This window comes from Colletotrichum scovillei, assembly GCF_011075155.1.
Source record: "Colletotrichum scovillei strain TJNH1 chromosome Unknown Contig00006, whole genome shotgun sequence".
Classification (NCBI taxonomy): domain Eukaryota; kingdom Fungi; phylum Ascomycota; class Sordariomycetes; order Glomerellales; family Glomerellaceae; genus Colletotrichum; species Colletotrichum scovillei.
Genome location: NW_023336264.1, coordinates 2,485,488 through 2,502,605, shown reverse-complemented (window position 1 = coordinate 2,502,605; position 17,118 = coordinate 2,485,488). Strand labels below are relative to the sequence as shown.

General features: G+C 52.8%; 2 protein-coding genes across 2 annotated transcripts; both read right to left on the bottom strand.

Annotated features, from left to right (window-relative positions):
• Positions 1–62: 62 nt before the first annotated feature.
• HER10_EVM0000256 (uncharacterized protein) lies at positions 63–2,768 on the bottom strand. The gene is made up of 2 exons (XM_035470046.1): positions 1,427–2,768; positions 63–1,318 (listed from the first exon to the last, which is right to left on the bottom strand). Exons 1-2 carry the CDS (start codon positions 1,665–1,667, stop codon positions 969–971), a joined length of 591 nt encoding a protein of 196 aa, XP_035332017.1. The 5' UTR covers positions 1,668–2,768; the 3' UTR covers positions 63–968.
• A 9,406-nt stretch (positions 2,769–12,174) lies between these two features.
• On the bottom strand, positions 12,175–17,087 carry HER10_EVM0005026 (WD repeat-containing protein). The gene is made up of 2 exons (XM_035474652.1): positions 16,748–17,087; positions 12,175–16,688 (listed from the first exon to the last, which is right to left on the bottom strand). Exons 1-2 carry the CDS (start codon positions 16,903–16,905, stop codon positions 12,221–12,223), a joined length of 4,626 nt encoding a protein of 1,541 aa, XP_035332571.1. The 5' UTR covers positions 16,906–17,087; the 3' UTR covers positions 12,175–12,220.
• Between the last annotated feature and the right edge of the window lie 31 nt (positions 17,088–17,118).

Here is a 17,118-nt window from a genome sequence, read left to right as displayed (position 1 = left end):
GGCTTTTCTGCGCGCTAAGAACAACCTGCAGATGCAAGCCTCTCGCCACATGATGTGTTCAAGGGGCCATAGCGTCAGGTTCGGATGACGCGGGGGTCCATCTGTCACCATCTTCTTTTCTCACCAACTTCGGTACGTTGCCAACGTTGCGTCAGTCCTTGCAAGCCGAGTGACATTCTCACCCATTCAAAACGTGGCGAACATCAGTGTAGGTCGTAAAATGTAGTCTCTATTACTGCTGCGGTTGCCACATAAGCACCAGCGGCATCGGGATGCACTTGGCCAATTGCTCCGTGATATGGCGTTTTCAGCCATCGTAGCTAAGCCCAAAGCATCTTCGCCAATGATAGTTGCACACTGTCTCGTGCCATGTGAGAGCTGACGCGAGCTCGAGTTGTTCCTCGTTCCTCCATCGGTCGTCAGCCTCGCCACCGTTTCTTAACCACCACAAGCTTCTCCATCAAACCCGTAAACATCAACATGTACATTCGAAGGTAAGTCGTAGAAGTAGGAAAGGGTTTGACCAATAAGCCCGTAAGGAAAAGAGATTCGGGGACCATGGTGCCTGTATCTCCCAGACAGCGCAATGAGATGAAGAGAAACACACAAAACAAAGAAAGTGTAAACAACGTATGTCAGAATGAGCCCGCGGCGCGAGCTGGGTATCTTGCATAACTTCTTCCAATCTTGCCTCCGCTGCTTTTCACATCTGCTCCGTTCCATCCCCGCCTCTTCGTCTCCCAGCTCTGGCTCGAAATGAAGTTCAACTTGAAGAAAACGCTAGGAAATCGTATTGGTGCATCCGCTCGGATTCGGTCGTTCGCTCGTCGGCGCATATAAGGTGGTTTTGTTTTTTTTCTTTTTTCTTTCGCATTCGACAAAGAAGCCGGTTCCCGACTCCAAAAACCGGTAGCTCTGTAGATATTAGTCATGACTAATGTCGGAGTTTGGCCGCATCTAGTCAGTAATTATTTGATGTTCTTGAATAAGTCGTCTCCAAGACTGCCCCCGTCCCCTACGTCCAGCCTGGCCTGGAGGGCGCTTAGCTCGGGGATCATGGGCGGCGGAGGTCCTTGGACCTGAGGTGCCTGTGCCTGTGCCTGCGGCTGAGTGATCTGAGGCTTGCTTTGCGTTTGGCTGCTGGTCTCGCTGACGTTGGGGTGCTCGTAGACGATACTGGATCGTTTATGTGGCGGGGAGGACTCGCTGGTCCTCAACCTCTTGAACCAGCCGCTGCTTCGCTTCGATTTCTTCTCGTCGATGATGCTGCCTTGACTACGGCTCATGGGACGGTTGTGGGCGGACTGAGTTTCGCCTTCTGCATATGCTTGGTTCAGTAATGTCCGGCTGAAGAGACGACGGATGCTGCCTTGTCTGCTTGACGCTGCTGGAGAGAGTGGTGTGTCATCCGAGAATCCTTTCGTACCATTGGTGGTGGCGGGCGAGCCTGGCACTGCTGCCGTATGACCATTTGTCTTGTTCTCAACCTTTTCCTTGACGGCGGACCCGGAGTCCTTGGTTTCGCTCACACGCGGGGTCTGGGGAGGCGTGGGGACCTCCTGGACGGGGCTGGGGAGCGGCGGGGGGATGTTGGTTCCCTCGGTCAAGGAGCCGAACTTGAAGTCCAGCTTGGGGAGCTCAAATCGTTTGGAACCGGTGGAAGGCATGGTGGGCGATGGTGCGGATCAGAAGGTTTGTGTCATCAATTGACTTTGTTGATGCAAAAGCGAGGTTGGGCCAGGATGGGTCCGTCTGAAAGGCGAGGTTTGCAAATGACAATTGCAGGATCCGCCAGCAGCCAGCTCGACAAACGAACGCGTGACAGGCAGTGTGTGCGGTTCGCCCCGTGGCGTGTGTCGTTGTACGGAGCAGCAGGGGGGAGTTGAATCGGACCCAGTGCGAGTGCGGGTTGTGGTCTGGTGGGACAGCGTGGACGTTGTGGACGAGGAGGGCGCGAGTGCGACGTAAGAGAGTCTGGGAGGAGTGGTATCCGTAGGGAAGGATCCGCTGATCTGGTGGATTTTGTATGGAAAACGGAGCCGAATTGTGAAGGGTTCTGAGAGAGTGAATGTCGAGGTTGGTGACGGGACGGGTAGCATGCAGGGTATGCTTCAGAGCGAGATTGGGTATTCGTCTTGTGCGGTGGCGCACGAAGGAGCAGGCGGAATTGGTGGACAGGCGATGCAGTGTACACTACCAGGTACTCGTATAAATGCAGGGTTCGCAGTACGGAGTACGAAGCAGGTAAGGTAGTGTACGGAGTAAGGTAGGTTGGTGCAGCAGGTTCGGGCTATGTATTGCCGCCGTGCTGGGATTCGAATTGGGTCTCTAGGTATCGGTACCACGAGGGTGAAGGCGGTCGTATCGAGCCACGATGGTGTTGGAGTTGGCCTTGAATCGTAGCCATAAGCTGAGCAGTAGTGAGGGCGAAGACTGAAAAGTCTTGGGCAAAGCAAATTGAGACGGCACAAACAGCGGTGCTGGCTCTACTTGAAGTCGAATGCGAGTTGGGCTCCAAGGACGTGGGGAGCTGCAGTGGCCAGAGACGAAACGACACGAGACGGCGATTGAGAAAGAAAGTAGGCCCAAGAGAGGAAGAAAGGGCCGGGGACGGTGGAGTAGAAGAATGGAACGGCAAGTCGGGGGTCAAATGGGAATTGAATTGGATGGGCAGTCTTAGACAGTAGACTGAGGTGGACGATTGCCCTTGGTTCGTTCCCTTTGCTTGCCCGGTGCTTCTTCTGCTTGGTCCTTGGTGCTGGCGTGGGCGTTGGATGGCGGGATTGTGCAATGGGATTGGACTGCTGGTCCAGTTGGACTGTGAATGGATGGGTAGGTTGGATTGGATTTGAGATGTCCTGCAGGGGTCCAGTACTTTGCGTGTTTGTCAGTGACCAGGCCTGCCAGGTCGTTCCCCGACGGGTGGGATGGCGTCGCACTCACCCTGGGGCCCCTAAAGGTGTCCGGGTACGCAAGTGCGGTCGTCTGACAAGGATGCGCCTGCCAACTCGGTGTCTTCGTCTTTTCTTCCGCTGTTCCTTTTTTTTTTCTTCTTTCTTTCCTCTGCCTCTGCCCCGAGTGATCAAAGTCCTTGCGAAGCAGAATTGCGGATTATTCTACGCATCCACACATCGTACGGATAGATCCCCTTTGCTTTTCTTCTTCTTCTGCTCCCTTCGAGTCTCCCCCATAGACGAATGAACCCCGGAGCCCCATTGCTTCAGGTTGGTGTTCTGATCTTTTCGGGAAGCGCCCTGAACCTGGCATTCCGCATTGCTGGGATGGCAGGTTGAGATGCCAGATTGAGGCCTCGGGCTGGACCTTTATCAAACATCTGTGCCCCCCATTCTGGATAGCTCTGGCACTCTGCTTGTTGACTTACATAAGACAGACGTCCGTCCTTCCAACCGTGCGAAGATTGACCTCATTAGGTAGACCGTAGACACAAGACGAAAATGGGGACCGAGAGCCCATGTGAAAGATGGAAGTGGCACTGACATTGACAATTGCACTTGCGCCTGCCTGCCTTCACTGCCTGCCATTTCCAATGCACCAACCGTGCCTGCCTCTCTAGTGCAGGTAATCTCTCTTCCTTCCGCGGCAACAAAAGTAAGTAAGGTAGTGCCCGTGGGATCTTGCCCGTCATGCCCGTCCGTCCCTTCCCCTCCATCGCCCCTCCCAGCTACCTTAGGTGCTTAGGTACCTACCTAGTAGAAAGGTAGGTTGGATGCCACTGCCTGCTGCATGAACATTGCTTACCTAAGTGCATATTTCCCGACGTGCAACACGTAATCTTAGAGTTCGCATTATCGACTTCTCCAATCACCAAACGTTGTTACCTTATTTTCCACTGCAAATTCATCTCATTCGACTAGACATCAAACATTCAGCATGATCGGCGGTCTTTCCCGAGTCACAGAGCCTGTCATTAGCAGCAGGGGCTTTCTTTGCTCTTCCACGTCTACCCACTAATAGGTGATTCGGAAATGCAAGCTCTAAAATGCCATACGAATTCCTTAGTGCCAACTGTGCCATACTCTCGACTGTGCCGTCCATGGTTGTCACACTCTTACCCTCGACGCTGCGGCAAAGACGTGGAAAGCTTGGCTTCACAGCCACTGACATGCAAGAGAAACATGATCCAAGATGCACCAAGTCGACGCCTGCAGCAAATTGTCCGTGAACCTGCACTAGCACAACTTGCACCACACCCTCTTAGCTGCACTACTCAGTGCACACTGCTGCACACCATACATATCACGATCAAGGTCTGATGGATGCATATTGGCGCGTCTCAACAGCTTTGCCTGGCACGCGATAATCCCATCCGCAACTCCCTTCTACTCTGATACGACGTGTAGATTCACAGCGCACACATCGGATTGTCATCTGCACGAGCATTCCTCGGAACAACACCACAGTCATTTGCTAAACATTTGCGTTCCTCTGTCCTGACTATGCTGGGTCCAGCAAATGTCAAAAAATCACACCATGTCTTCCAAGTTTTCTCTCCTTCGGGTCATTTCTGACTCCCATGTCCACGCCGCGCGCCGCCTAATACCATGATTTGGGTCCGTTCCTGAGCTAGCAGATCACATCCAACCAGCTCCGCCAACAAGATATCCCCTTCTCTCTACCACCCTGGCAATCCGGCCACGACCCGGCCTCCGTTTGAAGCTCCATGCCTTCCCTACAGAGACGCGACCCCGTCTCAATTGGTCCGGCGTGCTCGACGGTCCGGCCGACCAAGCAAACGCTCAAGGAGCCGTTGCGCCGAGCCGTGTCGCCAATAATCCCGTTTCAGCAGTCCAAGTCAACCGGGGTTCATCTGCCGCAAATGGGGACACTCAAGGGAAGCTGCATTACAGCTCGCCGCCTGTTCCTACAAACCTCAAACGCCACCCTCCGCCATCCCGCTTCTGATCAGGTTTTCAGCCATTGGTCTGGCGAGGCCGCCTACGGATACCGTTGACGGGCATGGCTATTCGGCTAGCTATCGGAATTTTTTTCATGTGGCGATCGTCGCAAGGCTTAAGACGACAACGCTATTCAAATTTCATGCGACAGTCACGACCATGGAGCGAGAAAGATCGTCATCCAGCACGAGTCAACGACACCCGTGAATTATTACCAAGGCTTGCGCGATGCTGACTGGTTACTCTGCCTTAACCCAGTCTCCCGTACGGTCATTTATCGCGTTTTCGACTTCTCGGTCAAGCGAGAAACATTGGATTCCCAAACGGGAAACCGGCTCCATTCCGAATCTCTTCGCATGCAGGCAGGTCGCTAGTACCAATCCCCACGACCATGGCCTACGATCCTTGATCCTTGAGCGCGTGGTGGTCCCTGGCCGCCCCCATCCAACGAGGAAACCAGACCAGGCAACCCCTATTTCGTATTTTCCCGTCTTCTCTTCTTCAAAGATTCAAAGGTCCCGCGCACAAGAAGCTTTTTCTGCTCTAGCTCGAGACCAGGGCCAAGAGGTTAGAATTGAACGAGAAAATTTGAGCTTTCCCACTTGATCGTATATCCGTATCGTGGCTTATCAATGGGAAGTGCCTATCAAGGACACGGGCCGTTTCATGCAGCCCACAGTAACTCCAAGAGCCTGGCACGCAGCACGAGGCCAGACAGTTCGTCCCCGCTGCCTGGGTCTGCAAGCAAGGGCGTTGAAACATTTCATGGAAACACATTCCCTATTGCCGGTACGGACATGCAGGTACCTCTGGCTTTTGTTTCCTCCAGGCTGCATCCAAATCAGCCGCGCTTATCGTCAAAACATGACATTTTCATCATGGGTTTGTCGTGGGTTTCCTGGATGTTGGCTCTGTTGACCTCTTTGGGTCTTTTGTAATATCCGATTCTTCGCAAGCAGATGAGCAACGATGTTACACCGTTGTCCACTCTGGCCAGAAATGTCAGAGCGTTTGCGCCGAACGTGGCTCCGGCGCGCTGATAGACCCAGAAACGATCAGGCATGACCCCATTTCTCCTACCCTTGTCCGAACGGTGCTTGCGTATCGTGGTTCGCGCATCACCCGGCGTTGGCAGTCGGACACGGAGCCCAAGAAAACTCTCAGGTACACAAAAGAAAAAAAAAACAGCTTCCATGACTCAATTGCGAGTTGCCCGCTGCCCGCTGCTACTTTCAAGATTACGTGACGGTGCCGGCGGAGCAATTCTCGGAACTGTGGGAGCTCGGGACCTCGCCCCGGCCCCCAAGCTGGAGGAGCAGAGAACATCCATGAACGAGGAAGTATACGGACTCTCACCGAGGTCCGAACCTCAGATCCTTTTGCCGTCATGGGCCCGAGCTGCATAGTGGCTTCGCACTGGCCATCGGCGAGCCGGCACGGAACCTATCGGACGACGATAGGTCTCCGAGACGCGGAGGCAAAGCTGGCTACACCCCAATCCTCGACGGTGGTGCCCGCGGCCCAGTGGACAAGAGTCTGCACTCTCGCCTGTCGCCTGCGATGTGTTTTGCATCAATGCGAGCGAAGAGTCGTGGCATCGAACAGGCAAACGCCGCCCGCTACACAATCGTAGGTATGGCGAAACTTGGAAGCCCATGCCGCGAGTGGCTGCAGTGAAGGGCTAGACCGTGATTCTTTACCCCAGCACGGCAAATGGAAATCAGAGCTACCTCGAAATACAGGCTCAACAGTGTAAGAACCTCGTTGCAGAGAAAGAAAACGATCCGAGTGAGATGGCACTCACCCATACACACACACGGTCAGTCAGAGAAAACGGGACAGGACGCTCTGGTCCACTGTCATTGCATTGACACTTTTGTTGGTGCAACAAGTCTTTACAGTTAAAGCCATAGAGTATACGAGCCGTGGCAATCACGACAGCGACTCGCATTTGCACGAAAATGGGTTGTGGTGGCCGCCGCTTGGGGCCGCCGCAAGGCGCCTTGTACCTCACGATGCCCCAAACTACCACATACGACCATACCCATTGGAAAACTCGGGATCCCGTCCGCTCTCCCATAGATAAGCCAATGAGGGCCGGATTAGTAGTTGGGTCGGTGACGACCAGCGAATACCTGGTGTTGTATGTTTTTAGTTTTTGTTGATACTGCTTTTTGTGGGTTGAGGTGGGTGACGTGAGGGATCGATCTGGAGGGGAGTACTGAATGCTGGGGCGGGACGGACTGCGTGAAAAGAAAGGCTTGGTACGGAAAGAGGTGAACAGGGAGACCGCGTAAGAAGGTAGACCACATCGTGCTAGCTGCCGTCGTATCTGTTTGTGTTATCCCAGGGCCCATCAACTACCCACACGGGACCTCGAACGGTACGGCTTGGTGGTGAACCCCGTTCTTGGGCAGGATCGGGTGTACTCAGACACGAACGACGAGGCTTTATATCACCGATTTAGTAATAATGATCAATTAGACGTCCCTGTATCTTGACTGTCAGAGGGTCCATGAAGTATTGCCAGGCTTAGGGGCTTGGCCTCTAATCGGCGCTTACCGTCTGGTAGGTCTGCTTCCTGATGCCATGCAGTATATCGTACTTTATTATTGAAATAATGTTCTATGCATAGAGCTCTTTGCATGATGTTTGGCTAGGTTGTCGTGATTGCAGAAGACGTCCGATGTGTCGACCCTTTGTGCGTTTGCCTTTAGATTGATAGCTATCCGGACATGCTTCACTTCGTAATTCGTAGTGGAACAACACAGTTCGTTGAGAAAAGGCTGGCGGGCTAGGTCGTATAAGCCCTTCTCTCACCTTGCACGATGAGGTTGTCCATCTTTCCTCAAATTTTCCCCATACACATCCCTCACCTTGCACCACCTTGGGCGATCTACGACATGGATAGACGTGGTGAGTGTCTCACAGATCATCGCCACATCCTTTTTTCCATGCGACGTTGCCTTGGAGATAAGATGTGATGGTCATCTGAGGGAAATAGGTAGGACTTGTCTGATCAAGACCACGGAGTCTGTGGCTCTTTTCAGCCTTTGGGTGAGCCTCTTCATAAACTGCCAAACCCATCGTCACCACCACGTTTCACTCAAACACGAGACAAAATCCACGAGCACTTAATCTCAGCAATTATCAATACCAAATGATGAAATTAAAACGAATAACAAGAAAAGGTATCTCTAGAAAAATTCTCCTAAAAGTTCGGGCTCAGGGGTTGAACCCAGGCCCTATGAAAACCCCACCCCCCTAGGGGAATTTTCTGCTCGGTATTTTACCGCTAGGCTAAGGCGTTCCCGGGCGTCCCCGGGGCTGGTGAAAGTAAGGGAGGGGAAGTTGTAGATAAAGGGTCGATGGGCGGGCGGTGGGCGGTGTGGTGGCGGTTTGGCTATCCAGGTGGGTGATGATTCAGGCCTTCGAGTGCGGCTTCAATCGTCTCACTCATCCTAGGCGGCTTCTCCTTTTCTTCTTCTTTCCGGCTGGTAGTACCCACGGTCACCTTGATGAGTTAAGTGGAATTCCCTTCACTCTTGTCATCCCATGTTCACTGCTTGCTTGAATTTCCTTTGCTTCTGTCGTAACGATAGCTCCCCTCTTCCCCCTTCTTACCCAGGTATGTCTTACCCCTTTTTGCCCTCAAATAACTTAGAGCTCAGGAAATACAGTGTCTGAATCTGCGTCTGACTACTTCAATGCATCTGAAATCACCTGAGTGGGAGCCCGCTACAATGACTTGGGGTCATGATTGAATTCGCCACACACATGAGTGATGTACAGCTGCCAAGGTACATACTTGACTTGATCATACGTGTTCAACACACGCAATTATTTGAGGAGTCATACTCGGAACAGATAATACGGTAAATTCAAGACTTCACATATCTACCTCGTATCGATGAGAGAAACCTCAATGAGAAGTAGGTGGGAAGTGATCTCATTTTCGAATGAGCCCAAGATCTCACACTGAGCTTCCGCACTAGAACTACAGCTTACAAGACCTGACCGCAGCTACTTCTCCTAAAGTGTTTGATCTTGTTTGACGAAAATCTCAGAAATTTTGTTCACAAAGATGGCTCAGATATCGATGGGTAAAGTTGGACAGCACCCAGGAAAAAGCTGTGATGATCGCTCTATAGACAGGCATCTCCGCTATAAATCAAATGAAGAAATCATAGCAGCATGGTGCCGACGATGTAAGTGACATCAAGTGGTCATGCCAGAGAATCACATACAAAATGTGGCACAGGCGTACAGGAGAACATCTTCATCTCCATTCTTCACCTGTCGTCTACGACCGGCCCTCTGATTGGCCTGCAGGCACCTGACAAGGGTAAATCAAGGTGGGGCCCCACCAGCTCTCGCACCATGGAGGAATACCTCGATAGGCAGCCAGCCAACCCGACATTTCAGTTAAATCTGACCTTGAGAAATCTCAGGCGGCCTTACGTGACTGTTATTCAAACTTTTCCTTTCCCCCCCTTTTTTTTTCTTCTCTCCCCCCCCCCATTCCTCAACACGTCAGGCAACCTACGATGTGGAAAGTCTCCTTCTAGATCATCGTCACAGTCGAGGTAAACGCAACCGTCCTTTTCCATGCTACATCGGACTAATTTTCTTTTGAAATGAAAACGTCAAGGCAAATTCATTCGGAGAAGAAGCAGGACACCGGTGTCCCCCAGAAAGCCCCCGGCCCGCCGCAGGCCGAGAAGTGGCACTAAGGAGGACCATCCAGCTTTCAAAAAGCCTGCTCCCACCCCCGAAGAGAAGGGTCATTTTGATTACAGCAGATTCTGCTACCTTCTATCTGCTCCGACACTGTTTTATGTTGACACCGAAGATGGAAATCAGGAATGGGAGGCTTGTAAGTGGACTCTTCCTGGGAGTTGCCTGATGGTCAAAAGTGCAGCCTCGATCGTTTTTACCTCATTGACTCATTGTTCTTTCTCTCGAATGCGGCCATAGCTATGGAAAGAAACCTCTAGGTACGCTGCAATCGTCCCTTCTGTCTCGTCATCATTGTCTTCATCTTCATCTTTGCTTCTGTTTTCTCGACCACTGTTTCTGCCTTCTTCGCGAAAGGCCTTGCGACCCCCCCTCCCTCCCTCCCCGGAAAAGTACAGATCGGAGTCCTGAGAGGCAGTGCCTGCATATGTGCCTGCTTGCTTTGCATACACCTGGGGCAACCATAAACAATCACTCGGGCAATGATGAAATCTTCACATACACGGGACCGTGTGCCACTTTGCCTGGCATTACTGGCATGACTTGCAGAAGAATACTGAGCCTACAACTTTGCACGGGGGAGAGTCACATCCTACAGGAATTGATATCACTTAGGAAATCTTACAGATGATGGCGTGGGAAAATGTATCGGGTAGCCGAAGCCTTGCTCGCGTGGTGATCGTCGTGGGGTGGCTCGACGGTCCAACCCTCTGATACCACAGTGCACCGCCACGCTTCCATTAACGGGTCGGTGCTGAGCAAGCGAAATTTATCTTGGCTCAAACTTTGGTGTGAGACCACCATTGAAAAGGTGGCTCACAAGACTAGCGGCCATTGAGAGGGACAGTGATGATCATTGACCCTCGCAGGTCTACATTCTGAGTCTCAAACATAAGACACGCAAAATGGATGGGTAAAAAGATGGGGAAGGGAGAGAGGGACTGTGCTTGACATGATAGTCTGGTGTTGAAGAAGAAGAGAGATAGAAGAAGAGTCTTGGGAGGGGAGACGTGTTTATATATCCCTCCAACTAGACGGCGTCCCCCACCAGGAAAGCATTGGGTTAGGTACAGAGTGGAAGGCAGGAGGAGGCAGGAGGAGGCAGGAGGAGACAGGAGGAGGCAAGAGGAGGCAAGAGGAGGCAAGAGGGGTAGGAAGATACAGGCGGTCGAGGTAAGAGGAAGGAAGAGGTAGGAGGTAAGAGGCAGGAGGTGGGAGGTAAAAGGAGGCAGGAGGCAAGAAGCAAGAAGCAGGAGGAGGCAGAAGGAGCCAAAAGGAGGCAAGAGACAGGCGGTAGAGGTAGGAAGAGGCAAGAGACAAGAGGAGGCAGTGGGCGAGAGGCGAGAGGCAGGAGGTAAATACCTTAGGGAGACAGCGTCAAATAGAAGAAGAATTTCAAGCCACCATAGCTGAGCGCCGTGCGGATATGGCGAGAGTAGAGGCATCTATCTCGTCTCTCAATCTCATAAACACTTATAAAGACATGAATGCAGTCACCTGGGATGGTCGCTGTACTCAAGTGTTGACCTCCCACAGATCGACAAGCCGGCGTCTAGCGTATCTTCTGGCTTGCCGACCCGACGTCTGGGACTGGGCTCAGACCACATGTTGATGGACTCACAAGCCAGCAGCTTTACTATATATCTCATGAGGTCACAAAGCAGCCACCGAGGAGGAGAGAAAACATGATCAGGGTTCTTGTGATACGAGGTGTCTTTGCTTTTCTGTGTATGCTGGGTCTGCTATGCTCCTCCCTATAATGTGTGACTGCTGTAGATATGGATGACCGAGTAAGACACGGCGCCCTAATAACTGTGAGTTCGACGGCATTTCGGCGTCTTTCGGAGTCGAGGTGATCCCTATTCATTACCATTTCAGTGTCTCAAAGGAGTATTACAATTTCAACATTTTCACAAGTATGGAATCGCCAATTCACAAAGGTCAACGGCCCCGGATGTGGTTTTGTAGAGCCCCAATCCTCATAGCGAAAAAGGGGGCGTAATCTTTTCATGATTAGATGGAAACATTTAATAATACTGCTATGCGGTAGAGGAACACAACGAAGAATCTGGAAGAATATCGTGCTTCTTGCAAAAAAGGGGAAAAAAGAACATCGAAATGGTGATCGCTTGTGGGTTCGAATCCACAGGCTACAGCTCGGTAGCTTTGCACTTCAGGATTAGGGGTATAACCATCTTAAGCTTCTGGGCAAGAGTCCCTTTTACTGCTGATGAGAAAGGTCGGACTTGTCTGGTCTAAATTCGTCACTCTTCGGAGTCAGGAATACAACCATCAATCCGCAAATGTCCCGCACCCTACGGACCATCCTCAAGGCCAAACATCTTTCCGAAGTGATTCGATCTGACCCGTTCCACTCCCGTAATCTTCAAAACAATTTTGGGCTTAGCGATCAGCCCAGTATCCCATGGCTGATCCGTTACGAGGCCACGGCATCCTTAATACTAGCTGAGGACTTCAATGCTCTCTTTGAAATCATCTTGGTATTCATACACACACGCATCGCTCACAATAATAATACAAAAATCCACTAGAATCATACATCCAAATCATTTCGCGCTCCTCCAAGTCCCACCAGCAGCCCCGTTCCCGCTGCCTAATCCAGAACCAGGTCCGACTCCAGGTCCCGGATGACCACCCCTACCCTTTCTCAAACTAGATGCGCGGGACCAAGCAGCCGCGGTATCGCCCGCAGACTTCTTAAGCCTGTTACCCAGACTGATCCGCGCGGCACTCATCACCGCACCGCTGCCCGCTCCTCCTCCTTGCATCCGGCTAGGGATCCCGGCAGAGCTCGCCACGCTCTCCCAGTCGCCCCTCTCAACCTCCTCGTCATCAGGCTCCTCGATAGCAGGCGGCGGCAGCACGAACCCGCGACCCATGACGCCTCCCGAAGGAGCACAAGAAACACCCGAGGCGGGCTGTTGACCCTTTCTCAGCGCGCCCATCATGGCAGCCCACGACTCGACCTGCCCACTCGATGCCTCCTCTACGCAGTTACACTCGTCGCCAGCAGGACAGGTAACCTCGCCGGCGGCATGCCACTCCGCGAGACACGCCTCGTGGAAGGCGCAGCCGCAGCCTAAACACGGCGGGTACAGTGCGTCGACAGGCTCGCGGCAGTATACGCAGAGAAGCTGGTACTGCGGACGGCGGCAGCGATCACACGCTCCGACAGCACCGCCCGAGCGAGTCGCGGAGGCGGAAGTGTATTTCAGAGGCTCGAGCTGGGTTTCGTGGACGCGGCATACGCCGGTAACATCAAGACCGCGGCCGGAGGCGACGAGGGCTTGGAGCTGCTCCTTCTTCCCGAGGAGAATCGGGGAGGTGTTATGGGGTTGCTGTTGGTGATGCTGAGCCTGATGGCTCTGGTGCTGTTGGTCGTGGTGATGCTGCTGGATTGTTGTCGAAGTATCGGCAATACTGTAGGTGTCGTGGAAATCGTCAATCGAGCCATTACCCCCCTGGCCTTGCTGAAGCACGTTGAACTTCATAATCTCCAGGCGGGCCAGAGGCTGGTTCCACATTTGTAGAATCTCAGCGTAGACATAGCGATACGTGGCGTACATGTCAGCGCGGTTCGCCTCTAGAAGCGGCGTGGTCATCCATCCGTCGTCATCGAAGATGGTCTGATCCTCCATATGGACAGACACTCCGATAGGTACCATGGAGAACAGATCGTCGCGGTATACCTCGTCGTCCGAGAGAGAGGTGCGAGCCGTGCCCGAGTCGCCCATGATGGTGGAGCCTCCCCAAGTGACAGCACCGGGTGCACTGGGGGCGAGGGTACTCAAAATAGTCTCCGCTGGACTCGGTCTCTTACGACCATGGTTAGGCGGCGATGATGCTGCGGTCGTTGTCCCCGTCGCAACACCGCTGAAGGGTCGAGGGAAGTTGATAGCGAAGCTCGACGTCAGGCCTGAGTTGGCTCTCGACAGCGTCCTCCCGCTGGGCGACGTGGAGAGACTTGGCGTTTGATCCCCCTCTCCAAGATATTCTTTACCCCTTGGTGGCGGTGTCTCGCCGCACGAGTAAGAGTTCGAGCCTGGGTCCCCAGTCCAAAGCATTTCTTCAGCGGAACCTTGTGACCCAGAGTATCGGATTGGTGTGTGCAATGTTCTGGGCGTGGTGATGGCTGAATTTGTCTGACTCCTGGTGTTGTAAGTCCAAAGAGATGCATCCGTGGGGAAATAATCGAGTGAAAATGCCGGAGTCTTCATCGGCAGCGGTGTATCCGGCTGTGTGAGGTGTGATTCGGCGTAAGCAACACTGTCTTCGGTGAATGCTTCACTAAAGATGCAGGACAACATAGCTAGCATCTGAATATCTGCAGTCTTCTCGAAGTAATCAAAGAGATCGCTGATGAAATCCCTCGCTAGCGGATGATTGCCCCACTTCACTCTCCCGTTGAAGTCAGCAGTGTCTTTGCCATTAATCGTCTTGGTAACCGGCGAACCCTCATGACGGAATCGCGCAAGAGCGTCTCTAGCTATGATCAGAATGGAGTTTTGGTGACGGTCCATGTTTGACAATTCCAGTGGAATATCTCGGCGGAGAATCAGTGAGAGGTAGCGCCAGACATCCACCAGATCTTGGCAGCCATGCTTCTCTGCGACCTGTGCATTGTGCTCGCAGACCTCAGCACCATCCCCGAATATAGCATAGTCTTCTGCGAATTCCTTCTTCGCAGGCAGAATATCCGATAAGTCGTGGAGGGAGACGACGTTCTTCGATTTTGCGCCTGGTCGCCTCCTAAGCGATCCTGTGCCGGTTCCGGTTCCCACTCCCGTGCCGCCACCGCTTGATCGAACAGAGCGATTGTCACTCCAAGTTCGCTTGAAACGATGTCGCGGCTGATACCATAGGCTCATCTTGTTGATAGATGTTGATTCCGAGTCACTCGAAGAGGATGAACCGGTGGATACATCAGAGTCGGACTGCTCGTCTGTAGCGGACATCTCGTCATTACCATATCGCTTTCCAGGCGGAGAATCATGCGCAAGACGACCGAAACCGGCGAATACAGGCTCCCCTTTTGACCTCTCCCGCATGGGTTCTGCCGGCGTGAATAGCAATGCCCTTGCCTTTTCTTCCTTAGTTGGGAAGAAGCACACCAGCCTTCCGTCATTGGAAAACCGGGCACCGCAGAACCGTGGCAAGGGTGGAATTGTAGGCCTGTTGTTTGGTGCCAAGGTGCTTTCGGCCTCTGCGTTCGGAGGCAATTCTTGAGACATGGATGCCGAACCGCCGGCCGGAATATCGTTCTCGTCTTCGCTAGAGCTTTCGGAGCCAAGTCCGTCTAAAGGATCGTCAAGATCCTTCACATTCTTGAAGAAGTTCGTGCTCGCCGCCAGGTCGATCTCGCCTAACAGATAAGAGAAAGCAACATCCAGGCAATTCTGCTTTCGCTCCAGAAACTGTTGGCAGAGCTCATGAATTTCGTGCTCAATCTTCCGATGCGTCTTGTCTGACATGAAGCCGGTCTTCTCAATGTAGAATCTTGGTGCTTTGGCTTTAGGGTAGTTAGATGGTATGTCGACTGTAACTTTTATGAAGATGGGGTCGCTGTTGGCGCCCCACGGTCCGTTGAGGGATGCATTGAGCGTCAAGTTATCCATGTCGATGTGCTCCCATTTGACCTTGGGAAGCTGCATGCTGATGCGGAGAAACTCTTCCTGGATAGTCTCTGGCTCTCCCCACTTGTCATCGTCCATGTAACCTGGGCTGAACATGCTGGAGTCCTTTGAATCTGCCCTTCTAGGGCTGTCTGTAGATGTCTTGCGCTTGTTCATCATGATTCCCTTCATCCAGCCGATATGTGCCTGGCTACGATCCATCTCTCTGGAAGTGCTTTTGGCTTTCATCGATGAGCCCTTCCAAGCCGCACCAAGTTTGGAGTAGGTTGTCGGCCCAGACCGCATACCCATAGTCAGAGCACTCTGACGGTATTGCGCGCTATTACGAGGATCGCTCATTGTGGCACTCCTCCTGTCTCGGCTGACTGTGTCCTCAACCGTTCGGAAAGTTTTGTAGGCAGCGCCTTTGCGTGTGAGGACAACATTCTTGTTGGCCGCCATCCCCTTGACATATCCCACAGACTCGAGGATAGACGGATCGACTTGCTGCAGGCGCAGCTCATTATCCTCTCCCCAAGAGACGAGCTGGAAGTCTCTGTTATCTAGCGCATCTTCGGTGATGCTCCCTCTACTTCTCCACAAGAACTCCTTGGCCTTGTGGTTGCCGTGGCCAGGGAAAACCGCTACTGGCTCAGTCGGCCCTTCCTCAGGGTCCTTGGGAGGTGTTCGCCAGTCGTACAGGTACAGGTCGCCTGGTTCGTTCTGAGGCATCGCAAGGAGCCCCTGGCCAAAAGGGGTATGACGAGCGCGCCACACCGGGAACTCGGTACGTATAACGCGATCCGGGACATCTTGGTCGCTCGCATAGTCCCAAAACTTGATGTGCTTATCCAAAGAGCAAGTAACAATCTTGGTTGACGTTGTCCGATTCCAATCAATCCCGTAGATCTTTGAGGTGTGAGCGCCGATTGATTTCAGGGGCTCACTTGGTCGTCTCTCGTCCCAAATGTGCAACCACCTGTCGTGAGATGATGCTAGAATGTGCGGGTCCTGACGGTTGTACTTGACTTGCGTGGCGCCGGCAAACCAATCGCAGAAAGTAAGGACAGGTTGTCTCGGGCGTCTGAGATCCCAACAGTGGACGTAACCGTCGACGGCGCACGAAGCGAGCTGGTCGGGGTGATGGGCGGACCAGTTGATGTCGGTGATGGCTCTGCTATGGCCTTGGAGTGAATGCTCAATGGCCCCCGATGTCGAGTCATCTCTCAAGTTGAGGTTCCATACAAGCGCGCGATGGTTGGCAGTGGACACGACCCAGTAGTCGCGAACTGCAAAGGGCGACCATTGGACATCAGTAACAAGCCAAGGGGAGCCATGACTGCTGAGTCGGCGAGGAGGATTGTAAGGTGAGTCCAAATCAATGATGGATAAACCTTCGGGTCTGATGGATGTGTCAGCTGGGGCTCAGTGGCTCGGAAGCCTCACGATAAGTTCACTCACGATGCTAAGGCAACATCCCTCTGAGAAGGAGCTATCGTCGCCGATCCTACAAGACCAGCGACGTGAATTGTGCCGTCCGCATCAAAGCTCTCGCTGTCGAAGGCTGACTTGATCGGCTTGCCCTTCTTCGGCGCATCAAGCTGGTCGAAGTGCGGCATGATGGCGGTTTTGGCTCAGATGAGAGAGATGCCTCAGAAAGGCATCTGTAGGCGCTATGTCTTTGCCATGATCCGATGGCACGCGACAATGGGAGAGTCCTTCCACAGTCTAGACTGCCCTGATAAGTGCTCTTTGACTGATGAGATGTCCTGATTGGATGAAGTATCGCAACTTGATATTGAGGGTCTTTAGTTGAGGCTCAGAGGCCGATG

Coding starts and splice junctions, on each gene's coding strand:
- HER10_EVM0005026 (XM_035474652.1), bottom strand. CDS start 16,905: ATGCCGCACTTCGACCAGCTTGATGCGCCGAAGAAGGGCAAGCCGATC. Junction 16,689..16,747: donor AGGGATGTTGCCTTAGCATC/GTGAGTGAACTT, acceptor CACATCCATCAG/ACCCGAAGGTTTATCCATCA.
- HER10_EVM0000256 (XM_035470046.1), bottom strand. CDS start 1,667: ATGCCTTCCACCGGTTCCAAACGATTTGAGCTCCCCAAGCTGGACTTC. Junction 1,319..1,426: donor CTCGCCCGCCACCACCAATG/GTACGAAAGGAT, acceptor AAGCATATGCAG/AAGGCGAAACTCAGTCCGCC.